General features: G+C 43.4%; 1 protein-coding gene across 3 annotated transcripts in view; it reads left to right on the forward strand.

Annotated features, from left to right (window-relative positions):
* SHROOM4 (shroom family member 4) overlaps positions 1 to 12,110 on the forward strand; it is a 170,043-nt gene extending 157,933 nt beyond the window's left edge. For all 3 annotated transcript variants that reach the window (XM_075259351.1, XM_075259352.1, XM_075259353.1), the window contains 2 exons: positions 7,108 to 7,380; positions 11,345 to 12,110. In XM_075259351.1, the coding sequence (XP_075115452.1) occupies positions 7,108 to 7,380; positions 11,345 to 11,593 (522 nt within the window). In that variant the 3' untranslated portion in view covers positions 11,594 to 12,110. The remainder of the gene's footprint in view (positions 1 to 7,107; positions 7,381 to 11,344) is intronic.
* Positions 12,111 to 27,699: the final 15,589 nt, after the last annotated feature.

A 27,699-nucleotide genomic window follows, 5' to 3' on the forward strand; every position in this document is an offset into this window, starting at 1 on the left:
TATGTAACCCCAATATATTCTTTGAATTCCCAGTCAGACAATGGCACTATATGGCAGTAGCATACATAGTGGGTGTATATAGCCTCAATTCTATTGCTAGGGGACTTGCAGGGTATTTCTGGGGTGAAGGTGGGGGGGCACACCATTGGAACGGGGATCGGGGGTATATATATACTGTCAGTGTATTCCATTCAGGATCCTGGGAAAGCTGGGTTGCGGCGATTGAGCCCGTCAGTGCCACGTTACACTGACAAGCTTCTCCCTGGAATTTAGCTCTTACAAGAGCTGTTGGTTGTCTTCTCCTTCCTATCCTAGCCTGTCCCTGCCTACCCAGAATCTAAGCCCTAGCTAAATGGACGGAAACCTCCGTCCCCGGTGAATTGCAAGCTCAGAATGACGCGAACCTGGGCGGCGCTGTTCTTTTAAATCACAGGTCACATGTTTTCGGCAGCCAATGGGTTTTGCCTACTTTTTTCAACGTCACCTGTGTCGTAGTTCCTGTCCCACCTACCCTGCGCTGTTATTGGAGCAAAAAAGGCGCCAGGGAAGGTGGGAGGGGAATCGAGTAATGGCGCACTTTACCACGCGGTGTTCGATTCGATTCGAACATGCCGAACAGCCTAATATCCGATCGAACATGAGTTCGATAGAACACTGTTCGCTCATCTCTAGTTGGCATCATTTCCTGTGGTGTCATAGTGGACTTGGTGACCCTCCTGAGACGGATTTGGGTTTCCCCCTTAACGAGTATCTGTTCCCCATAGACTATAATGGGGTTCGAAACCCGTTCGAACACTCGAACAGTGAGCGACTGTTCGAATTGGATTTCGAACCTCGAACATTTTAGTGTTCGCTCATCTCTAGGTACCAATAAAAAGCAGAGGTCATCCCTCAAAAAATAAGCCCTCAACCAGCTCTGTCTACCAAAAAATAAAAATGTTATGCTTTTCAGAAGATGGCGATGCAAAAATAATTGATTTTTTTTCCCTTTAATTGAATTTTATTCTGCACAAATAGCATCGCATTAAAGAATTATATAAATGAGGTATCGCCGTAACCGTACCAACCCACAGAATAAAGGTAACATGTTACTTATGCTGTACGCTGCACGGGGAAAAAAAAAATGCTAAAAAGCAATGCCAGTATTGATGTTTCCTTTTACATGCCACCCAGAAAGAGTTAATAAAATGTAGTCAATAAGTTACAGGCACCCTAAAATGGTGACATTGAAAAGTACATCTAATACCGCAAACACCAAGCCCTCATATGGCCACATTGCCAGAAAATAAAAATCTAGCTTGTACAATGTGAAGACAAAAACCCAAAAGTCGCCAAATCATTAGGACATAAGTGGCTGCGACTAGAAGGAAATGTATAAACTGTGCGAGCGGTTTCAGGGGACACCTCATATTTAAAGCTTATGAGAGATAATACACCAGCGCTGATCCCCCAGAATGCTCCTCTTCCCCGTCCGTGTCATAGGAGCTAGTGGGAAAATAGAATGGGATTTGGTGTACCCAATTTACTCCGCACAGCTTACATATTCACTTTGGGGTTACAAATGCTCACTACATCACTTGATAAATTCTTTGAGGGGTGCGGTTTTCAAAATGGGGTCACTTTCTAGAGGTTTCCACTGTTTTGACTCCTCAAGGGCATTGTAAATATGAGAGGGTTCCTGAAACTGATCACAGCCAGATCTGCCCTCTAAAAGCTCTTTGGCGCGCCTTCCCTTCTGCGTCTCGTCGTGCGTCCATATATTAGTTTACACCCACGAATGGGGTACTATGGTAGTCGGGAGAACTTGCATAACAAATTGTGGGATACGTTTTCTCCTTTAACCCCTTGTGAATGTGCAAATTCTAGGGCTAAATGAAAATATTAGTAAAATAAAATCAGATTTGAAAATTTCACCTCCATTTTGTATTAATTCCTGTTAAGCACTTATAGGGTTAAAATACTAGGTATATGTTGCTTTGGCTTATTTAAGGGGTGCCGTTTTGAAAATGGGGTGATTTATGGGGGGGGTTTAATACAAGGGTCTTTCAAAACCCCTTCATAACTGGATTACTCCCTTCAAAAATGGGTTTTGGAAATTTCTTGAAAATTTTTAATATTATTGTTTCACTTGTAAACCTTCTAATGTCTGTAAAAAATAAAAGGGTGACTAAAGTTTGATGCCGACATAAAGCAGAGATCTCGGACATGAGATTTATGATATAGAGGTCTGATTAGAGGTCTGACTATCTGTATGCAATGCACATCATTTCAAACTTTATAAAATGCATATTTTTCAAAATTTCCACCAAATTTCCTATTTTTTCATAATTAAACACAAAACATATCAACCAAAATTTACTACTAACATGAATAATATTATAACATTATAACATTATAATGTGTTACGAGAAAATCTCAAAATCACTTTGGTAAGTTAAAGCGTTCCAAAGTTATTGCCACATAAAGTGACACGTCAGTTTTAAAAAATCGAGCTTGGTCAGGAAGTCAAAAAGTGCCATGGGAAGGGGTTAACTTTAGAGATGAGCGAACACTGTTTGGATCAGCCGATCCGAACAACACGCTCCCATAGAAATGAATGGAAGCACCTGGCACGCAGACTTTGCCAGCAGCCGGCTGCTTAACCCCCCGGGTGCCGGCCGGTTCCATTCATTTCTATGGGAGCGTGCTGTGAGCTTGCTGTTCAGAACGGCTGTTCTGAACAGTGTTCGCTCATCTCTAGTTAACTTACCTATGGTGTTTCCATAAACACCATTTGAGATTTTTATGTATGCAAATTTTACTTGATCTTATTCTTATTTATATATTTTTTTATTGATTTAATAGTAATTATTGCATTTAATAAAGGAGTGTTTAGCTCTGAAATGCATAGTGCCTTATATACAATAAAGAAAGCTTGTACTAACTATCCATTGTGACTGTGAAATACTTGTGAAAGAGTGTGGGTTGTCCATCATTCTGGGCTGCGGTAACCAGGTTTCCTTCAGAATGTTTCCAGCTCTGCTTTGTCTAGCCTCTCAGCTACTCACACTTCTTTACACTGATGGCATCCTTTGCAGTGATGGCAGAATCCGCCTTAAAATCCATCTGTAAAAATAGCTGCTATTGACTCCAATGGGAGCCGCTCACTTTTTTTTTTCTGCTAGCTTGTAGCGGAAAAAGACATGACCTATCTTGCCACGGATTCCATGGCTGAGTCAGCTGCAGTGTCCATGCAAAAAAAAAAAAAATCTGGTTTCTTGGCGGTGAGGTTGCATATAGACACCAGTGGTCACCTTTAAAAACCCATTCAAAAGAGTGGGTTTTAAAGCTGACTGCCGGCAAGCCATCCCCAATCCAGTACCCCTGGGGTTTACGACGGAAACCCTGGGGCAGACAGTGGTGGTTGTGTGAACTCAGCCTTAGCATCGGATTGCTATGTATTTTGTTTTATTTTCATTCTTTTTAATAGGTGCTATGTGCTACTATTTGTGAGATTTTTTTTTTCATTTATTTGAGTCTTTGGGATAAAATTTTTGTGTAAATATAATCACATCCATAATACATCTTGAGTTGCAGCTTAATTTGTCTTTATATGCATATAGTTAGTTCCTAGAAATACTAGGAATTACCCAGTGCATTTATTGGTGCTGTGTTCAATAATCTTGGTCAGTTCAGTGATTAAAATATATACAGTATACAGACCAAAGGTTTGTACACACCTTCTCATTCAAAGAGTTTTCTGTATTTTCATGAATATGAAAATTGTAAATTCACACTGAAGGCATCAAAACTATGAATTAACACACGTGGAATTACAGTGGCGACTAAAAAAAGCACACCATTTCACAAAATGTAATGATTGTAGCAAAAATGATTTCTTGTCTCGGATGAACTTATCCTCCGCAGCAGACCAAGGTCTTCCTTTCTTGGGGCGGTCCTCATGTGAGACAGTTTCTTTGTAGCGCTTGATGGTTTTTGCAACTGCACTTGGGGACACTTTCAAAGTTTTCCCAATTTTTCGGACTGACTGACCTTCATTTCTTAAAGTAATGATGGCCACTCGTTTATCTTTACTTAGCTGCTTTTTTCTTGCCATAATACAAATTCTATCAGTCTATTTAGTAGGACTATCAGCTGTGTATCACCTGACTTCTGCACATCACAACTGATGGTCCCAACCCCATTTATAAGGCAAGAAATCCCACTTATTAAACCTGACAGGGCACACTTGTGAAGTGGAAACCATTTCTAGTGACTACCTCTTGAAGCTCATGAAGAGAATGCCAAAAGTGTGCAAAAGGAAAATGTTTGTTTTGGTACCGTGTTAGCCAGTGGTTATAAAATATAAAAAACAAAAAACTTTGCAAGTCTTCAGTAGGTGATACCTTTTTTAATGGCTAACTCATAATGATGACAGAATAAGGAAGCTTCGAAACGTCATATTCTGTCATCATTATGAGTTAGCCATTAAAAAAGGTATCACCTACTGAAGACTTGCAAAGTTTTTTTGTTTTTTAAAACTGTGCAAAGCAGTAATCAAAGCAAAAAGTGGCTACTTTGAAGAACCTAGAATATAAGACATATATTTTCAGTTGTTTCACACTTTTTTTGTTAAGTATTATGTAATACTTAATGTTAAGTTATGTAATAAGTAATTCCACATGTGTTAATTCATAGTTTTGATGCCTTCAGTGTGAATCATAGTCATGAAAATACAGAAAACTCTTTGAATGAGAAGGTGTGTCGAAACTTTTGGTCTGTACTAAAATAAAAAAATAAATATAAATATATATACAGTAGATATATATATATATATATATATATATATATATATATATATATATATATGGAAAGCGACAGCACCAACATCATTTAATTTACACAGCAGCAACCAATTCTCCTCTACTGTGTAAAATAAATAAATAAATAAAAACAGTCTATTTGCCAGTATCTTGAAAAACAGAGTACATTTTTGGAGCCATAAGCACCATGTGTCAGCTCTCCCATGGGGTCTTTGTGAAGTGCAAATAATACACAATAACCCACTAGTTATTTACAGGTTCATTGACAATACATACTTTTACAATACATCTACCAATTGTCATTTGCATAACAATATGTATCAGATCCAATTTACATATTATATTAAGTACTAGCAGTACCCACAACTTCGTCCGTGGCCCCCCCCGATCCCCTGTGTGACCCACGTCCTGTTCACTCCCGGGCCCACCGTCCTCAACGCACCTGGCCTCTTTTCCCCTGCAGGTGCTCCCACGCCCATGTGTTTCCCCTCTGTGATGCACCCTCTGCCGCCACTCCTGGCCGCACACCCCACCAGCCCCTCTCCGCGGCTCATGACAACTGCCCCTGCTAATTGCAGACACGCAACCACCCCCCGGTACATCCCTACCACAGTTCTCTGTGGGCCCACCCCTGGGCCCCCTTCCCCTTCCTCTGAACCCCCAACATTCCTCCCCCCAACAACCCTATTCCTCCCCCCCATCCCCATGCATCGGGAAAGACCCTAACCACCGTAGCCGACAACCCCGACAACCCTCCAGCCTGCTACAGGGCGTCTCGGCCCTGCGACATGGTAGCCTAGGCCGTGCTATATTAGCAGGCCAGGCACAGGGTGCACAGCACCCGGTCCGCTGTACTCACCGAACAGGTGGTGCCGAGGTCCTGTCTCCAGTGTGTGTTTTTTTTCTGATCGCAAGTTACTGGTGCTGGTGCGGCTGTCTGCCGAATGTGTGGTGAGGTGGCCGCAACCTATGACGGCTCCGCGCTGCCAGCCATCATGGTGTCATCGCTCCGAGCCGGGAGCAGCCGCCATTTTCTCCGGTGCGGAGTTTCTCACTGGTGCTACCAACGCAAGGCCACCAACGTATCAGGCTGCTCAGATTCCCCTATAGCCTGCCCCCAGACTGCAGCCAAGCAATCGGAGCCCCGCTGAAAGACCTGCAATGATGTCATTTCAGGTCCTGCAGCGGAGCCGGAGAGAACTTTCGCCGGTCACAGTCGAGATCCCGTGTGAGTGTGGGACCTAAGAAGTAGCCTATGTTTCCTTCATAGTGAATATCTAGGTATGTGTGAAATCTCACCTAAATTCGTTCAGCCGTTTGGCTGTGATTGAGGAACAAACATCCAAACATATTAGTATCTCACCTAAATTCGTTCAGCTGTTTGGCTGTGATTGAGGAACAAACATCCAAACACACAAACTTTCTCATTTATAATATTAGTAGGATAGGATAGGATAGGATAATATTAGTAAGATAGGATACGAGGATAGGATATGATAATATTAGTAGCATTATAATATTTGTAGAATCAAGTATTGAAAGTGATCATCCACATGTATTAGGTAAGGTCCACACTACCGTTGGATTCCATTTAGAAAGTGTCCTTTTAAAAAAAAAAAAAAAAAAAACTAAAAACGGACACCTATCATTACAGACACAACGGACAGTAAACTGATGGCTATCAGTTGACTTTCCGTTGACCATAGACTTCAATGTTAAAAAAAAAAATAACAGATGCTTGCTGTCCATTTTTTTCAAACGTACAGAAAAGTCCTGCATGTAGGATTTTTTTTGTCCGCTTGAAAAAACAGACATAGGTGTGTAAAAGGACACAAACGCATGCTAACAGACACGAGATAAAAAATCCCATTGAAATGAATGGAAATTTCAGATGGACCAGCTGGTGTCTGTTGCTAAAATCTTGTACGAACAATAGCCATGGACACTGCTGATGGATCAATGGTAATGTGAACGCTCCCTTAAATACAAGACACTTGTATTAAAAACAAATAATACGCAATTTCACTAACACCCAAACTGACACTGACAACATGATGTCCAGGTGAATATTTTCTGTGAAATCCTTAATACTAATTCACTATAAATACATGATCATTTGCTGCACAGTTGCAGGTCCACTGTAGACTACAGTTACATTTACAAATAGTCTAATTCTGATACGGTAATTTAGAGCTGTATTATATAAACACTACTATTACTATTTATTTTTAAGGTAAAAATCTATTGAAAATCTTTTTGGGTTTATCTATTGTGATGATTAATTTTTCATCTATTGCTTTTTTAGGTGCAATTAATAGAAAGTATTAGTAGAAAACTTTCTGTCCTCCACAAAGCCCAAGAAGAACTTCAAGAGGACATTAGTGCCAATGTAACTCTTGGCTGCGAGATGGAGAATCTATTGAAAAGTGTTTGCAAACCGAATGAGTATGATAAGTTTCGAATCTTCATTGGAGATATGGACAAGGTGGTCAGCTTACTGTTGTCGCTATCTGGACGGCTAAGTAGGGTGGAGGTTGCTCTAAACTGTGATGACCCAGAGCCTTCAGTAGAAGAAAAGGTACCACTACATTTAAAAGTACCCACGTATCTTTGACAGGCCAGTGTTAGTATTTATGGGTTTAAGTGAACCAACATACTTTTCTGGGAGTCGACATTGTAGTGTGTTCCTGACTGAAATCAATGTTTTCCAAGAACTTTGTATGGCCATTTTTGACCAGTAACTTTTTATGTATACGGTGTGTGTACACTCACCGGCCACTTTATTAGGTACACCATGCTAGTAACGGGTTGGACCCCCTTTTGCCTTCAGAACTGCCTCAATTCTTCGTGGCATAGATTCAACAAGGTGCTGGAAGCATTCCTCAGAGATTTTGGTCCATATTGACATGATGGCATCACACAGTTGCCGCAGATTTGTCGGCTGCACATCCATGATGCGAATCTCCCGTTACACCACATCCCAAAGATGCTCTATTGGATTGAGATCTGGTGACTGTGGAGGCCATTGGAGTACAGTGAACTCATTGTCATGTTCAAGAAACCAGTCTGAGATGATTCCAGCTTTATGACATGGCGCATTATCCTGCTGAAAGTAGCCATCAGATGTTGGGTACATTGTGGTCATAAAGGGATGGACATGGTCAGCAACAATACTCAGGTAGGCTTTGGCGTTGCAACGATGCTCAATTGGTACCAAGGGGCCCAAATAGTGCCAAGAAAATATTCCCCACACCATGACACCACCACCACCAGCCTGAACCGTTGATACAAGGCAGGATGGATCCATGCTTTCATGTTGTTGACGCCAAATTCTGACCCTACCATCCGAATGTTGCAGCAGAAATCAAGACTCATCAGACCAGGCTACGTTTTTCCAATCTTCAATTGTCCAATTTCGATGAGCTTGTGCAAATTGTAGCCTCAGTTTCCTGTTCTTAGCTGAAAGGAGTGGCACCCGGTGTGGTCTTCTGCTGCTGTAGCCCATCTGCCTCAAAGTTCGACGTACTGTGCGTTCAGAGATGCTCTTCTGGCTACCTTGGTTGTAACGGGTGGCTATTTGAGTCACTGTTGCCTTTCTATCAGCTCGAACCAGTCTGGCCATTCTCCTCTGACCTACAATGCATCAACAACGCATTTCCGCCCACAGAACTGCCGCTCACTGGATGTTTTTTCTTTTTCGGACCATTCTCTGTAAACCCTAGAGATGGTTGTGCGTGAAAATCCCAGTAGATCAGCAGTTTCTGAAATACTCAGACCAGGCCTTCTGGCACCAACAACCATGCCACGTTCAAAGGCACTCAAATCACCTTTCTTCCCCATACTGATGCTCGGTTTGAACTGCAGGAGATTGTCTTAACCATGTCTACATGCCTAAATGCACTGAGTTGCCGCCATGTGATTGGCTGATTAGAAATTAAGTGTTAACGAGCAGTTGGACAGGTGTACCTAATAAAGTGGCCGGTGAGTGTATATACCATATATACTCGAGAATAAGCCAACCTGAATATAAGCAGAGGCCCCTAATTTTACCACAAAAAACTGGGAAAACTTATTGACTCGAGTATAAGCCGAGGGGAGGGGGGGGGGAATGCAGCAGCCTTTTCAAAAATGAAAAGGGTCAGAGTTTTTGGGTGCAGTAGTTGCTGGGTGCTGGGGAAGGGGAGGGGGTGTTTTGGTTGTCTGTCTGCCCCTTCCCTGAGCTTGAGGACTGTTTTTTTTTTCCCCCACTTGGAATTCAGCCTAGCTGAATATAGGGTATCTGCAGTGCTCCTATTAACCCCTTCCCGACGGAACAGGAGCACTGCAGATACCCTATATTCAGTAGACCAGGCACTTTCAGACACAGGGATACCTAATGTGTATGTGTTTCACAGTCATTTTCTACTTTTATATGTATTCTAGGGAAAGGAGGGATTTAGAACTTTTATTTACTTTATTTTTTTAAAATATTTTTTTTATACTCTAGTACATACGGTATATGTATAAGAAAGCGATATGCTGTAATTAAAGGGGTTCTCAAGGGACTTCTATGAATAACTATTAAATGCATACTGGTTAATTGCATGTGCTGTGAGGCTAGTTTTTCCTCAATTTGTTATTTGATTGGAGTTTTCCATGTTCCTGTTGTGTTTGATGCACTATGAATATACTTCCTGGTATGGAGGAGGGACTTTTATTTTTCCTGTCCCAGAAATTTTCCATTGTGAATGCTGGGATCCATGTGAAAAATAATAATAATAATTATATCATCATTTTTTTGCATTCTGTTTTTATGGAGTTTACTCTGCATTAAAAAATGACATGGCAACTTTGTCCGGCGGGTCATAACAATTTTGGCGATACCATCACAATTCAAACACCTATAATTTTTTACTATTTTATTGCAGGGCTATTTGTACTTTTTACATATGAATTTTTAATTACTTTTCATTGCTATTTTTGGGGACGCATGGTAACCAAAATGTTATTTAGCGCATTGCGGTATATCTTTTTTACTTCATATGGGATAAATAATGCTATTTTTATGTTTTATGTTTTTTAACCACTTCAGTACCAGGACAATTTTTGGTTCAGGATCGGGCACATTTACGCGTTTTTTGTATGTTCCATTTTGAAGGCTATAACATTTTTATCATTTGGCTTATTCAACTAATTTCTGCATCTTTATTTGGTAACACATAAGGCTTTATTTTATGTTGTTTTTATTTTTGTATGTGTTTTAATCTTTTTATATCTGGGAAAATATAAATAAAAGAGGAGGGTAAACGTGTCCGTTTATCATTTTTCTTATTTTTTTATTTAATAGCACAAAGTGTTATTAAAAACTTAATGAGGGAGGCTCCATGTTGCGGAAATGCAGGTGTTTTTGTTTCAGATGTAATTGTGTTTTTTTGAGCCAAAGCCAAGAATGGCTACAAAATGAATGGGAAATGTAAAGGATGCTCTTATACTTCTTCATTTCTGCTCATTCCACTCCTGGCTTTTGCTCAAAAAACTGCAGCAAAATCTTCAAGACAAAAAGCTGTGTTTCCACAATGTGGGGCCTTGGCCTAAAATAGTTTTTCCTCTCCATTACTGTAATTTTTACTTTGTATGGTGTAGTCGGGAGTGGGGATAAAACCTGTAATAAGGGAGTGTTATTGACTTATTTTATTTATTTATTTATTTATTTATGTTTTTACATTGTGTCCCCATAAGGTCATAATAGACCTTTGAGGACATCTGATCATTGGTTTTTTTGGTGGGGAAAGCTGATTTTCCCTGCAACTGGGGCTGGTACATAGCCCCAGTTACAGGAGGAATAAATCCTCCTGCCCATACCTATAGAGCTGATCTGGATCCTGTAGGACCCAGCAGCTCTAACAGACTCTGATCCCGGCAGACCACTTGACCGTCGGGTCAGAGGGGAGCCGCATCAGGGTTGTGCCCATAGCTGAGTATACAGTGCTCATTGAGTGTAGTCTGGGAGTGGTTAAATGTAAAGGTGGGTTTTTTGAACTTTTTATTGTTTATTTTTCTTTTTAAACTTTTTTTTTTTAAACTGTTCCCTGTCCCACAGTGATCCCAAGTGCAATGTACTGCTATACATAGATATTATCATCGGGGATGTGAGGGGTGGCTAGTGGGGCAAACTTGTCCACCTGGATGCCATGATTGCTATTGATCTTCTGAATCCAGCAGCCTCGGCTTTGTATTCCTGTGCCAGCAGCACAAGATATGAGAACTGGCAGCTTCTTTTATATATTAAAAATGTTCTTAGTAGTAAATTCTTTGGACCATTAAGAACTGACCCAATCGTCAAGGTAAAATTAACATTAAGAAAAAAGAGAAATGTACCCAAAGAGAAATGGATGGGAATGGGATGAGTCAATTTAGAAGAAAAAACTGTTTGGCTACCTTTACCTTTTTTGGCATCTATGGCCTTTGTTGGCCCACCTGAGTCCAATCCAAAGCTTTATAGCAGCATATACTTTAACACATAGGTATTATATTTTAATTAATATGTTCTCTGACATCTACAGATGAATCTTTTGGAGAAGAAAAAACAACTGACTGAGCAACTGGAAGATGCTAAAGAACTGAAAGCACATGTCACACGGAGAGAGCAAATTGTTCTAGAGATGATATCTAAGTACCTAAATGATGAACAGCTTCAAGACTATCACCACTATGTCAAGATGACTTCTGCCCTTATTGTGGAGCAACGAGAGCTGGAAGATAAAATTCAGTTGGGTGAAGAACAACTGAGATGTCTACGAGAAAGTTTGTAAATAAATTGACAATCAAATGAAGTTGCAAAAGAAGTTTCATATTTTAATTTTTTTATATCTATTTTTAATTTCTATCAAGGATAATTTTACCCAAAAATTGTACTAGTATATATTAAGATTCAGAATGATTACTTGCTCAGACTTTTTGGTTTTGTTTTTACTTTTAGTCATATAAAAGAAATATCTGAGGCCTGTACAGATTTTGGTAGCTAAAATTTAAGAATTTTCCATGCAAACTGTACCAGTAAATTTTCAATGTGTTTCAGACATTACTTTTTCTTTGCATTTATTAGAGGCATTTAACTGGAAAATGTAAAACCTCAATATTTATATTCAGTATTCACTTTTACTATACCTATATTATACAACTGTAATTCAGTTGAATAACTTTGGGAATCTGGATTTCACTAATCGTCACGATTCATTTTTGGAATGTGTTTGTTCTGTATCCTAAAGTTCAAAGAAAGTTTTGTATTGCTATATTTTACAGGCTACTGAATGTCCAGTAACAAATACCAGCCCATATTGAATAAATGTTTCGCTTTGTGAAATGAGAACACAGACAGTCTGGTGTGGAATCACTTTATATTATTATCTGTAATTGCTGAAAATTGTTCTTGGGACTATGGTTTAATAGATATACACAGTGTTTTAGAATATGAGTGTATACAGCACCACTTATAAATGTAGTACATAGATTTCAGTGTATTCAGGTGTCAAGGTGTTGTCAGGGTCTGGGGTTGCAAGGTGGGGTGGCATAGACACAAAAGTCCAGTTTCTTTTAGTCCAAAACAAAGGTAGAGTTTATTTTCACTCAAAAAGGTAGTAAAGCAACAAAAGTAAACAATACAAAAATAAATGCCTGCCCGGTTAGGCTCTAATTAAACATAGAATAGGTTACCTCACCTAGAATAACAGAAATCCAAAAAGTCAGTAGATTAATTCAGGACACAGCTCCCAAAAATATGACCTCTCTGTCAGCTCTCCAGCCAAACTCTGCCAGTGTTGCTGCTGGATCTGGCTTCTTAAGCCTCCTCGACGAGGAGACTCTCTGCAGCTGAGACGCTGCCGGAACATCCCCAAAGTGTGGACTGGAGGGTGGTGGAATGCCAGGTCCCACTACCAATCCTACTTGTCATTCCTAAAAATCCAGCCGAGTACTGAGCATTTACCAAAATGCTCAGCAGACGAAAGTTGTCTGCTGAGAAAAAACATTCCTGGAGTTTTCTCATCTCACCCACCTGAGTAGTCTGGGTGAGATGTCTCAGGGTTGATAGTAAGGCCTGCCTCACTTATGGAGTCCAGTACTGCCTGCTCCTTACAGAGGTGACTTCCCTAGTCTGGGCTATGAATGACCACATCGTCCAGGGAAGCTGCTGCGTAGTCACGATGTGGCCGCAAGATCTGGTCCATCAACCTCTGAAAGGTAGCAGGAGCTCCATGCAAACCAAATGGCATAACCCTGTACTGGAACAGCCCTTCAGGAACAACAAAGGCTGTTTTCTCCTTGACTTCTTTAGACAAAGGTATTTGCCAGTAACCTTTTGTCAGGTCCAGTGTGGTTATGTACTTGGCATTACCCAACTTCTCAATCAGCTCATCAACCCTGGGCATGGGATAAGCGTCAAACTTGGAAATCTCATTCAATTTTCTAAAATCATTGCAGAACCGCCAAGTACCATTGGGGTATCAATATAATTGGGTTAGACCACTCACTTTTAGATTCCTCAATTACTCCTAACTCCAGCATATGTTTAACCTCAGATGACACTACCTCCCTACGTGCCTCTGGTATTCTGTAGGGTTTGAGGTTTACTTTCCTCCCAGGTTCTGTCTCTACATGGTGCTCAATCAGGTGTGTACTCCCTGGTAGATCAGAGAACTTGCGTCTATTTTTCTACAGGAACTCTTTAGCCTCTTGTTGTAGGGTCTCATTCACACGGACTGGAGGGATTGGTGGCAGTGAATCACCCACCTCTGTATCGGAGGCCACCAAGGATTCCCTCTGGTTCCAATGGAGGGGGTCCTCCATTACTTGACTAGTCATCGGCTTAAATATCCCCCCCCCCCGCCATCTTGTCTAGACCGGAAGGCTGGGCATTTGTGGCCATCATACAATGCACCCTTGACAGGGCATCGGCGTTTCCCAATAATTTCCCTGGCCTGTGTTCTACATCAAACACAAAATTTTGCAGAGACAGGAGCCATCGGATAACCCTAGAATTTCTGTCCTTATTTATTTTCATCCATGTAAGGGGAGCATGGTCAGTGATCAATTTGAACTTTCTCCCCAGGAGGTAATACCTCAGAGCATCTAGTGCCCACTTAAAGGCCAAACATTCCCTCTCTACAATGGCATATTTTTTTCTCTGCAGGGGACAGCTTCCTGCTCAGGTACATTACTGGATGCTTCTCACAATTTACAACCTGGGACAGCACTGCTCCTAGACCTGCATTTGAGGCATATGTCTGCACCAGGAACTCCTTCCTAAAGTCAGGGGCTATTAGCACTGGCTGCTGGCATAGAGCTTGCTTTAACCTCTGGAATGCCTCATCTGCCTCTGGTGTCCAGTGGATCATCACTGACTTCCCACCTTTCATCAGGTCAGTGAGAGGAGCTGCAATAGAGACAAAGTTTGGCACAAACCTCCGATAGTAGCCCGCAATGCCAAGAAATGCCCTGACTTGCTTCTTGGTTAGCGGTCTTGGCCAGTTCTGTATTGCCTCCACTTTATTGATTTGGAGCTTTATTTTGGAGCTTGCCAATGACATAGCCCAGGTACTTGGCTTCCTCCAGCCCTAAAGCACATTTCTCAGGGTTGATAGTAAGGCCTGCCTCACTTATGGAGTCCAGTACTGCCTGCTCCTTACAGAGGTGACTTCCCTAGTCTGGGCTATGAATGACCACATCGTCCAGGGAAGCTGCTGCGTAGTCACGATGTGGCCGCAAGATCTGGTCCATCAACCTCTGAAAGGTAGCAGGAGCTCCATGCAAACCAAATGGCATAACCCTGTACTGGAACAGCCCTTCAGGAACAACAAAGGCTGTTTTCTCCTTGACTTCTTTAGACAAAGGTATTTGCCAGTAACCTTTTGTCAGGTCCAGTGTGGTTATGTACTTGGCATTACCCAACTTCTCAATCAGCTCATCAACCCTGGGCATGGGATAAGCGTCAAACTTGGAAATCTCATTCAATTTTCTAAAATCATTGCAGAACCGCCAAGTACCATTGGGGTATCAATATAATTGGGTTAGACCACTCACTTTTAGATTCCTCAATTACTCCTAACTCCAGCATATGTTTAACCTCAGATGACACTACCTCCCTACGTGCCTCTGGTATTCTGTAGGGTTTGAGGTTTACTTTCCTCCCAGGTGCTCAATCAGGTGTGTACTCCCTGGTAGATCAGAGAACTTGCGTCTATTTTTCTACAGGAACTCTTTAGCCTCTTGTTGTAGGGTCTCATTCACACGGACTGGAGGGATTGGTGGCAGTGAATCACCCACCTCTGTATCGGAGGCCACCAAGGATTCCCTCTGGTTCCAGGGCTTAATCAAATTCACATGGTAGATTTGAAAAGGCTTCCTTTTCCCTGGTTGGTGAACCTTATAGTTGACTGGCCCTACTTTTTCCACAATTTCATATGGGCCTTGTCATTTCGCTAAGAACTTGCTCTCCACAGTAGGCACCAAAATAAGAACTCTGTCCCCTGGGTTAAACTCTCGGACTCTGGCAGAACTATTGTAAATTCTGCTTTGGGCCTCTTGTGCTCTTTGCAATTGGCATGACTGTTGAAATGCGATCCTGCATGTGAACTACATGCTCTATGACACTACGGTATGGGGAAGCCTCCGTTTCATAGGTTTCTTTGGCTAGATCAAGTAAGCCCCTGGGGTGTCTACCATAGACTATTTCAAAAGGGGAAAAACCTGTAGACGCTTGTGGAACCTCTCTAATAGAGAACATCAGGTATGTCAATAGACAATCCCAGTCACGACCATCTTTTTCTACCACCTTTTTAAGCATATGCTTGAGAGTCTTATTAAAGCACTCCACTAACCCATCTGTCTGGGGGTGATGCACAGAGGTCTGTATGTGGGTAATTATTATTATTATTATTTATTTATATAGCACCATTAATTCCATGGTGCTTTACATTTGGGGGTTACATACAGTACACAGAATATACAGGTAGATATAATACTAACAATGACTGACTGGCACAGTGGGGTAGAGGGCCCTGCCCGCGAGGGCTTACAATCTATGAGGGAAGGGGGTAGAGACGGAGAGGGGGAGACTGTACAGATGCCGGTGCGGTGATAGTGTTATTGGAGGTTGTAGGCTTTCCTGAATAGATGAGTCTTCAGCGCCTTCTTGAATCCTGTGATTGTGGGGGTCAGTCTTATGTGTCGTGGTAAGGAGTTCCACAGTATGGGGGATGCACGAGAGAAATCTTGGAGACGGTTGTGTGAAGAGCGGATGAGGGCTGAGCGGTGAAGGAGGTCATTGGAGGATCTGAGGGTACGTGTGGGCAGGTAGCGTGAGATTAGTTCAGAGATATACGGAGGGGACAGGTTGTGGATGGCTTTGTATGTTAGCGTTAGTAGCTTGAACTCAATTCGCTGGGCTATAGGTAGCCAGTGGAGGGACTGGCAGAGGGGAGCAGCTGATGAAGATCGGGGGGTGAGGTGGATTAAGCGAGCAGCGCAGTTTAGGGTGGACTGGAGGGGGGCAAGGGTGTTAGCTGGGAGTCCATGGAGAAGGGTGTTGCAGTAGTCTAGGCGGGAGATTATTAGGGCCTGGACGAGCATCTTGGTAGTTTCCTGGGTGAGGAAGGGGCGAATTCGGTGGATGTTCTTGAGCTGGAGGCGGCAGGAGGTGTTGAGGGCTTGAATATGTGGCTTGAAGGATAGTTCAGAGTCCAGGGTTACCCTAAGGCATCGGGCCTGTGGGACAGGGGTAATTGTGGTTCCATTAACTTTGATGGATGGGTCAGGTGGTGGGGCCATACAGGATGGGCTGAAGATGATAAACTCTGTTTTCTCCATGTTGAGTTTGAGAAAGCGGGAGGAGAGGAAGGAGGCTACGGCTGCTAAACAGTCTGGAATTCTGGCCAGCAGGGAGGTAATGTCTGGTCCAGAGATGTAGATTTGGGTGTCATCGGCATAGCAGTGGTACTGAAAGCCATGAGATTCAATGAGTTGGCCCAGGCCAAGGGTGTAGATGGAGAACAGGAGGGGTCCTAGGACGGAGACCTGGGGGACACCTACAGAGAGAGGGCGAGGTGAGGAGGTGGTGTGCGAGTGGGAGACGCTGAATGTGCGGTCGGTGAGGTATGAGGAGATCCAGGAATGGGCCAGGTCTGAGATACCAAGGGATGAGAGAATTTCTAACAGGAGGGAGTGGTCAACTGTGTCAAAGGCAGAGGACAGGTCGAGGAGGAGGAGGACAGAGTAATGGCGCTTGGCTTTGGCGGTTAGCAGGTCATTGGTGACTTTTGTTAGGGCAGTTTCAGTGGAGTGCCGGGGTCTGAAGCCTGACTGAAGTCTGTCAAAGAGCAGGTTGGATGAGAAATAGGAGGAGAGTTCGGAGTGGACATGCAGCTCAAGAAGTTTTGAGGCGTACGGTAGCAGTGAGATGGGGCGGTAGTTGGCAGGAGAGGACGGGTCGAGGGACGGTTTCTTAAGTATAGGAGTGACAGTGGCGTGTTTGAAGGCTGAGGGGAAGGATCCATTGGTTAGGGATAGATTGAAGAGATGGGTTAGGGCTGGAGTAATGACTTCAGCGAGTTTGGGGATGAAATGTGACTGAATCGGGTCGAGCACGCAGGAGGTGAGGTGGGATTTGGAGATTAGGGAGGAGAGTTTTTCGTCAGTTATGGAGGAGAAACAGGTCAGGGATGAGGAACAGTAAGTAGTTGGGTAGAGGGGTTGTCGGGGGAGTAGGGTGAGACTGTCTCTGATGGTGTCAATTTTAGTTTTAAAGTAAGAGGCAAAGTCGTCAGCTGAGATAAGTGATGTCGGGGGGGCGGGAGGAGGGAGTTGAAGGTGGAGAATAGCTGTTTGGGGTTGCGAGAGAGTGAAGATATGAGTGTGGTGAAGTAGACCTGCTTTGCAGAGGTGAGTGTGTTCTTAAATGAGAGCACTGCTTCTTTGTACCTGAGGAAATCCTCCTTGGAGTGGCTTTTCTTCCAGAGGCGTTCTGCAACCCGCGAGGCACATTTCAGTTTTTTAGTCAGGTCAGTGTGCCAGTCTTGTCTATTGATCGGTCGTGCTCTGGTGTATGTGTAGGGGGCTACAGAATCAAGGGCTGAGGTAATGGTGGTATTATAGAAGGCAGCAGCGGCATCTGTGTCCTGGAGTGAGGAGATGTCAGCGAGTGGTAGGAGAGAGTCTGAGAAGGTGCAGGTGTCAAGGCGGTTGAGGTTCCTGCGGGAGCGTGTTGGTTTAGAGGTTGGAGTGTCTATTGGAGAGGAGAGGGCAGAGAATGTCAGCAGGTTGTGGTCCGAGAGCGTGGATGGAGAGTTAGTGAGGTTGCATATGGAGCAGAGGCGGGTGAATATTAGGTCTAGTGTGCCCCCCTTTATGTGAGTGGCAGAGGAGGACCATTGGGAGAGACCAAAGGAGGCGGTGAGGGACAGGAGACTGGAGGCAGAAGGGTGGTCTGTGTTAATGGGGATGTTGAAGTCACCCAAGATGATGGTGGGGGTGTCTGTGGAGAGGAAGTGTGTGAGCCAGGTGGTGAAGTGGTCGATAAAGGCAGCGGTAGGTCCCGTCGGTCGATATATGACGGCTAGTTGGAGGTTTTAAACAGAACGCATAGCTCTTTCATCACCTTTGACCTTGGTAAGTCAGTATCTCTTTAGGTATGCCTATTCCTTGAAAACATATAGAATAACTCACAGGCTGTCGTATTACGCAAGGAAACCGCCTCAGGATAGCGGTAGCGTAATCTAATCCATAATATATCGGTGACCTCTAGCTGAGTTGACTATTGGACCGACCAAGTCCATACCAATCCTTTCAAAAGGCACTTCAATGATGGGCAGGGGAACCAAGGGACTACGGAAATGTGGGGCTGGGGCATGTACCTGATACATAGGACAGGACGCACAGTAGTCCTTCACTTCCCTGTACACGCCTGGCCAATAAAATCTTTGGAGAATCCTCTCCTGTGTTTTCTCCGCCCCTAGGTTTCACCCAAGCACATGATTATGGGCCATATCAAGTACCACACGGTGGTATGGCTTTGGTACAAGAAGCTGCTCCACAATTTCCCCATTACTTTTTGCAACCTGATACAAGAGGTCATTATTCATAGCAAAATGTGGGAATTGGTGGTCAGCATCAGGTTCCTGGTGCACATTGTTAACAACTGTCACATTATCACGAGCATTAGCAAGAGTGGGATCTCTCAACTGTGCAGTACCAAAATTATCCCGTGAGACCTCTAATTCAGATATGTTAGGCTCAGGAGCTGGGGAAGAGGCATCATTCTCCTCTCCAGCTAGGACCTGGCCAAATCAGTATCCCTGCGCTATGCTGAGGAGGCCCAATAGCCGAAACAGCGCTGTCCACAGTTGGGAATCTATTCCTTTTGGAATAGATATACTAATTTGGTAATTAAATCCGCATCATGATAGTAGACTTTTAAACTGAGCATGATGTTAATGATGCTGCCCTCTAAAGGGCGGCATACAGAGTGCACTGTTCTCCTAATTACATCCTGGAGAATAGATTTGAATATTTTTTACCCAGAATCCCTAGCGGAGAAGGAATGACTTGTAAGTCTCCGTATTGCCTATGTAGGCACACACTCACCCTGATGTGTACGATTATCCCCTGACCCAGGTGAATCAGGTCGTACATCTGGGATCTGGCAGGCTTGTCCATATGGTATGTACCCGCCGGGCATGGACAGCAGTGGTTACCCCCAGCCGAGCAAGAATTTCCGCCTTTAACTTATCATAGTCCTGGACATCTTGCTGGCAGAGGTCATAATAGGCCTTCTAGGGTTCACCGGTCAAATAGGGTGCAATGACGTCTGCCCAGTCAGCAGCTGGCAGTTTCTCCCGTTCGGCCACTCTCTCAAACACAGTCAGGAAGGCCTCCACGTCATCATCTGGGGTCATCTTTTGCAAAGCTCTTTGCACAGCCCACTTCTCATCTCAAGGTAAAAACAAAGGTAGAGTTTATTTTCACTCAAAAAGGTAGTGCAGCAACAAAAGTAAACAATACAAAAATAAATGCCTCCCCGGCTAGGCTCTAACTAAACATAGAATAGGTTACCTCACCTAGAATAACAGAAATCCAAAAAGCCAGTAGAATCATTCAGGACACAACTCCCAAAAATATGACCTTTCTGTCAGCTCTCCAGCCAAACTCTGCCAAAGTTTTGCTGCTGGAGCTGGCTTCTTAAGCCTCCTTGACGAGGAGACTCTCTGCAGCTGAGTTGCTGCAGAACATCCCCAAAGTGTGGACTGGAGGGTGGTGGAATGACAGGTCCCACTACATATCCTACCTGTCATTCCTAAAAATCCAACCGAGTACTGAGCATTTACCAAAATGCTCAGCAGATGAAAGTTGTCTGCTGAGAACAAACATTCCTGGAGTTTTCTCATCTCACCCACCTGAGTAGTTTGGGTGAGATGTACACCCCCTCCATTACCTGACCAGCCATCGGCTTACAATGTAAAAACTTGTAATGGGGCTTCACTCTACTATAATCACTGTAAGGGTATGTTCACACAGAGTTTTTTGCAGGCGGATTTTGAAGTGGAATCCGCCATGTTCACTTCAATGGGAGTCTCTCGCTTTTTTTCCCGCTAGCAGTTTTTTTTCAGCTAGCGGGAAAAAGAAGCGACTTGCCCTGTCTTCGGACAGATTCCGTGGCTGAGTCAGCCACGGCGTCCGTGGCTCGAGACTCACTCCTGCTTTGGCCTGTTTATTCGGGCCTAATCAGGAGAGGGATGCCGTGACGGAATGCCGATGCACTGCATCAGCATCCCATTGAGTCCAGCCGCACAAAAAAGTCACACGGCAGAAAAAGTTTTCGCCGTGTGAATTTATCCTAAGCAGCAAGTTGAGAATTTGAAAAGTGTACCTTTTTTTTTTTTGGACTGTCCCTTCCTGACAGTTGTATTTCAGTCTGTGGGGTTTGCAATCAAGCGATTGCAGGTTCAAGCACCCTTGGGTGGCGAATACTATAGTATAAAAAAAAGTTTTAAAAAACAGAATTCAAATCTCCCCTTTTCCTTGAATACATATAAAACAAAAAATTACTGTGAAATACATACACATTAGGTATCCCAGTGTCCAAAAACACCCACTCTGTAAACTGTTTTTTTTTTTTTTTTGCTGCTTCCCCTCTGATAAGAAATTAAATAAAAAATGATCAAAGCAATAGGCATTCCTAACTAAAAAGTACACCTAGTCCCACAAAAAAGCGGAAGCCCTATGCATTCTTGTATGCAGGAATATAAAATAGTTACGGGTGTCAGAATATGGGGACTTTTAGCAAAATAAAAAATGTAGGAGTTTTGTTAAGGAGTTAAAATGTAAATATAGCTACAAAACTTGGTATTCCTGGCATTGTACCAAAACATAGAATATAGATATCATGTTATTTTGGCTGAACACAAGGCCCATAAGAAAGTCACACAAATGCTCGTTTTCTCCCCCAGCCTATTCTGAATTTTTCCAGTTTCCCAGTATAACTATGTACTATGTTAGATTAACCTCTTAAATGGCATAATCATGGCATCCAGGGGGTCTAGGGCAAGAGGACTCATCCCCTCCCGCCACCTTTCGGACCCTGTGTTCTTATTGCAAAGGATCCGAGAAATATCCTTAAGAAAAAGAGATCCCATTATTGTAATAAAAATCCAATTTATTAAAAATCACATACAGAAATTGAAAGCATGCAAGCAATAATAAGGTTTCCAGGTTTAACCAATTTACAGCCATTAAGACCTCCACCTGCATGAAAGTTGATTTTCAAGAAGCTATTCCATCATGACGTCCCTTCTTCTATGTTACCAACCACTACTGAATGAGAGGCAGTACTGGTCCTTCAAGATCTATCGGATGAACAAAATAATCAGGGACCAGGTAAGTTTCCTTCTTCCATTGTTCCCACTTCTAAAAAATGTCCTCCCCTCACCAGGTTGAATGTGGATGTATTCATACATCTGGTAAGCACTGAGATCTGTAAGATGCCTGTAAATAAAAATAAAATAACAACTGCTCTGGGGCACATACAGTCCTATGAAAAAGTTTGGGCACCCCTATTAATCTTAATCATTTTTAGTTATAAATACTTTGGTATTTGCAACAGCCATTTCAGTTTGATATATCTAATAACTGATGGACACAGTAATATTTCAGGATTGAAATGAGGTTTATTGTACTAACAGAAAATGTGCAATATGCATTAAACCAAAATTTGACCGGTGCAAAAGTATGGACACCTCAACAGAAAAGTGACATTAATATTTAGTAGATCCTCCTTTTGCAAAGATAACAGCCTCTAGTCGCTTCCTGTAGCTTTTAATCAGTTCCTGGATCCTAGATAAAGGTATTTTGGACAAACAATTCAAGTTCAGTTAAGTTAGATGGTCGCCGAGCATGGACAGCCCGCTTCAAATCATCCCACAGATGTTCAATGATATTCAGGTCTGGGGATTGGGATGGCCATTCCAGAACATTGTAATTGTTCCTCTGCATGAATGCCTGAGTTGATTTGGAGCAGTGTTTTGGATCATTGTCTTGCTGAAATATCCATCCCCGGAGTAACTTCAACTTCGTCACTGATTCTTGAACATTATTCTCAAGAATCTGCTGATACTGAGTGGAATCCATGCGACCCTCAACTTTAACAAGATTCCCGGTGCCGGCATTGGCCACACAGCCCCAAAGCATGATGGAACCTCCACCAAATTTTACAGTGGAAAACGAGAGGGAATAGAAGATCCCAGAAAGTTGAAGGATACTCAGCATATATCAAAAAATAACTTTTATTTATGAAAAATTCACATGACTTAAAATAGACACATAGGACACTATATTCCACAAACAGGGTAACCAACAGGTACGGAAAGGTATTATAGCATAATAGATGTCCAAGGTGATAACATCATGAACTTGTAACTGCTCAAAGATACATCCCTTCTATACAGATTAAATAATCTATCACATAAACACCCTCAAACTGACGGAATACATGGGTGAGATGTAATAGAAGAGAGCAACAAGGAGCTGTGTATGTCCAGCGGAATGAAACAAATAAATATATAAGACAAGTGTCAAGTAGTGAGGAAAAACTCCATTACTCCACAACTCTCTTGTGCTATGCGTTTTCCAAATTTTACAGTGGGTAGCAAGTGTTTTTCTTGGAATGCTGTTTCTTTTTGGACGCCATGCATAACGCCTTTTTTTATAACCAAAAAACTCAATCTTTGTTTCCAAAATGAAGTTGGCTTCTCCAAAAGTGCTTTTGCATACCTCAGGCAACTCTATTTGTGGCGTACGTTCAGAAACGGCTTCTTTCTCATCACTCTCCCATACAGCTTCTCCTTGTGCAAAGTGCGCTGTATTGCTGCCTCCTTCTCAGCCCGAGTTACAATCAAGATTACCGTCAATGAAGTTCTATGGGAAAAACTAAACTCCCGCATTATACAAGTTGCCAGATCACCCAGCTCGCCTATGATGGGCTGTCACTAGATATGCTTAACTGTCAACTTTGCCGTGGCTGCCTCCTTCTCAGCCCGAGTTACACTCAAGAGTACCGTCAATGAAGTTCTATGGGAAAAACTAAACTCTCGCGTTATACAAGTTGCCAGATCACCCAGCTCGCCTATGATGGGATTTCACTAGATAAGCTTAACTGTCAACTTTGCCATGGCTGCCTCCTTCTCAGCCTGAGATACACTCATGAGTACCGTCAATGAAGTCCTATGGGGAAAACTAAACTCCCGCATTATACAAGTTGCCAACTCACTCGGCTCGCCTATGATAGGCTGTCACTAGATATGCTTAACTGTCAATTTTGCCGTGTCTGCCTCCTTCTCAGCCCGAGTTACACTCAAGAGTACCGTCAATGAAGTTCTATGGGAAAAGCTAAACTCCCGCATTATACAAGTTGCCAGATCACCCAGCTCGCCTATGATGGGCTGTCACTAGATATGCTTAACTGTCAACTTTGCCATGGCTGCCTCCTTCTCAGCCCAAGTTACTCTCAAGAGTACTGTCAATGAAGTTCTATGGGAAAAACTAAACTCCTGCATTATACAAGATCGCAGGTCACCCAGCTAGCCTATGATGGGCTGTCACTAGATATGCTTTACTGTCAACTTTCCCATGGCTGCGACCTTCTCAGCCCGAGCTACACTCAAGAGTACACGATCAATGAAACCCTATGGGGAAAATCAAACTCCGACATGGAACAAGTTGCAAGATCACCCAGCTAGCCTATGATGGGCTGTCACTAGATAGGCTTAACTGTCAACTTTCCCATGGCTGCGACCTTCTCAGCCCGAGCTACACTCAAGAGTACACGATCAATGAAACCCTATGGGGAAAATCAAACTCCGACATGGTACAAGTTGCAAGATCACCCAGCTAGCCTATGATGGGCTGTCACTAGATAGGCTTAACTGTCAACTTTCCTATGGCTGCGACCTTCTCAGCCCGAGCTACGCTCAAGAGTACACGATCAATGAAACCCTATGGGGAAAATCAAACTCCGACATGGTACAAGTTGCAAGATCACCCAGCTAGCCTATGATGGGCTGTCACTAGATAGGCTTAACTGTCAACTTTCCCATGGCTGCGACCTTCTCAGCCCGAGCTACACTCAAGAGTACACGATCAATGAAACCCTATGGGGAAAATCAAACTCCGACATGGTACAAGTTGCAAGATCACCCAGCTAGCCTATGATGGGCTGTCACTAGATAGGCTTAACTGTCAACTTTCCCATGGCTGCGACCTTCTCAGCTCGAGCTACACTCAAGAGTACACGATCAATGAAACCCTATGGGAAAAATCAAACTCCGGCATGATACACGTTGCAAGCTCACCCAGCTAGCCTATGATGGGCTGTCACTAGATAGGCTTTACTGTCAACTTTCCCATGGCTGCGTCATTCTCAGCCCGAGCTACACTCGAGAGTACACGATCAATGAAGCGCAAAGGGGAAAGTAGAAATCCTGCTTGATACAAGTTGCCGAGTAAGCGATCAATGAAACCCTATGGTGAAAATCAAACTCCGGCATGATACAAGTTGCAAGATCACCCAGCTAGCTTATGATGGGTTGTCACTAGATAGGCTTAACTGTCAACTTTCCCATGGCTGCGACCTTCTCAGCCCGAGCTACACTCAAGAGTACACGATCAATGAAACCCTATGGGGAAAATCAAACTCCGACATGGTACAAGTTGCAAGATCACCCAGCTAGCCTATGATGGGCTGTCACTAGATAGGCCTAACTGTCAACTTTCCCATGGCTGCGTCATTCTCAGCCCGAGCTACACTCAAGAGTACACGATCAATGAAACCCTATGGGGAAAATCAAACTCCGACATGGTACAAGTTGCAAGATCACCCAGCTAGCCTATGATGGGCTGTCACTAGATAGGCTTAACTGTCAACTTTCCCATGGCTGCGACCTTCTCAGCCCGAGCTACGCTCAAGAGTACACGATCAATGAAACCCTATGGGGAAAATCAAACTCCGACATGGTACAAGTTGCAAGCTCACCCAGCTAGCCTATGATGGGCTGTCACTAGATAGGCTTAACTGTCAACTTTCCCATGGCTGCGTCATTCTCAGCCCGAGCTACACTCAAGAGTACACGATCAATGAAGCGCTAAGGGGAAAGTAGAAATCCTGCTTGATACAAGTTGCCGAGTAAGCGATCAATGAAACCCTATGGTGAAAATCAAACTCCGGCATGATACAAGTTGCAAGATCACCTAGCTAGCCTATGATGGGTTGTCACTAGATAGGCTTAACTGTCAACTTTCCCATGGCTGCGACCTTCTCAGCCCGAGCTACACTCAAGAGTACACGATCAATGAAACCCTATGGGGAAAATCAAACTCCGACATGGTACAAGTTTCAAGATCACCCAGCTAGCCTATGATGGGCTGTCACTAGATAGGCTTAACTGTCAACTTTCCCATGGCTGCGACCTTCTCAGCCCGAGCTACACTCAAGAGTACACGATCAATGAAACCCTATGGGGAAAATCAAACTCCGACATGGTACAAGTCGCAAGATCACCCAGCTAGCCTATGATGGGCTGTCACTAGATATGCTTAACTGTCAACTTTGCCATGGCGGCCTCCTTCTCAGCCCGAGATACACTCAAGAGTACCGACAATGAAGTCCTATGGGGAAAACTAAACTCTCGCATTATACAAGTTGCCAGATCACCCAGCTCGCCTATGATAGGCTTTCACTAGATATGCTTAACTGTCAACTTTGCCGTGGCTGCCTCCTTCTCAGCCCGAGTTACACTCAAGAGTACCATCAATGAAGTTCTATGGGAAAAACTAAACTCCCGCATTATACAAGTTGCCAGATCATTCAGCTCGCCTATGATTGGCTTTCACTAGATATGCATAACTGTCAACTTTGCCATGGCTGCCTCCTTCTCAGCCCGAGTTACATTCAAGAGTACCGTCAATGAAGTTCAATGGGAAAAGCTAAACTACTGCATTATACAAGTTGCCAGATCACCCACCTCGCCTAAGATAGGCTGTCACTAGATATGCATAACTGTCAACTTTGCAGTGGCTACCTCCTTCTCAGCCCGAGTTACACTCAAGAGTACCGTCAATGAAGTTCTATGGGAAAAACTAAACTCCCCCATTATACAAGTTGCCAGATCACCCAGCTCGCCTATGATGGGCTGTCACTAGATATGCTTAACTGTCAACTTTGCCGTGGCTGCCTCCTTCTCAGCCCGAGTTACACTCAAGAGTACCGTCAATGAAGTTCTATGGGAAAAAGTAAACTCTCGCGTTATACAAGTTGCCAGATCACCCAGCTAGCCTATGATGGGCTGTCACTAGATAGGCTTAACTGTCAACTTTCCCATGGCTGCTTCATTCTCAGCCCGAGCTACACTCAAGAGTTCACGATCAATGAAGCGCTAAGGGGAAAATAGAAATGCTGCTTGATACAAGTTGCCGAGTAAGCGATCAATGAAACCCTATGGGGAAAATCAATCTCCGGCATGATACAAGTTGCAAGATCACCCAGCTAGCCTATGATGGGTTGTCACTAGATAGGCTTATCTGTTAACTTTCCCATGGCTGCGACCTTCTCAGCCCGAGCTACACTCTAGAGTACACGATCAATGAAACCCTATGGGGAAAATCAAACTCCGGCATGATACAAGTTGCAAGATCACCCAGCTAGCCTATGATGGGCTGTCACTAGATAGGCTTAACTGTCAACTTTCCCATGGCTGCGTCATTCTCAGCCCGAGCTACACTCAAGAGTACACGATCAATGAAGCGCTAAGGGGAAAATAGAAATCCTGCTTGATACAAGTTGCCGAGTAAGCGATCAGTGAAACCCTATGGTGAAAATCAAACTCCGGCATGATACAAGTTGCAAGATCACCCAGCTAGCCTATGATGGGCTGTCACTAGATGGGCTTAACTGTCAACTTTCCCATGGCTGCGACCTTCTCAGCCCGAGCTGCACTCAAGAGTACACGATCAATAAAACCCTATGGGGAAAATCAAACTCCGACATGGTACAAGTTGAAAGATCACCCAGCTAGCCTATGATGGACTGTCACTAGATAGGCTTAACTGTCAACTTTCCCATGGCTGCGACCTTCTCAGCCCGAGCTACACTCAAGAGTACACGATCAATGAAACCCTATGGGGAAAATCAAACTCCGACATGGTACAAGTTGCAAGATCACCCAGCTAGCCTATGATGGGCTGTCACTAGATAGCCTTAACTGTCAACTTTCCCATGGCTGCTTCATTCTCAGCCCGAGCTACACTCAAGAGTACACGATCAATGAAGCGCTAAGGGGAAAATAGATATCCTGCTTGATACAAGTTGCCGAGTAAGCGATCA

This window comes from Leptodactylus fuscus, chromosome 11, assembly GCF_031893055.1.
Source record: "Leptodactylus fuscus isolate aLepFus1 chromosome 11, aLepFus1.hap2, whole genome shotgun sequence".
Classification (NCBI taxonomy): domain Eukaryota; kingdom Metazoa; phylum Chordata; class Amphibia; order Anura; family Leptodactylidae; genus Leptodactylus; species Leptodactylus fuscus.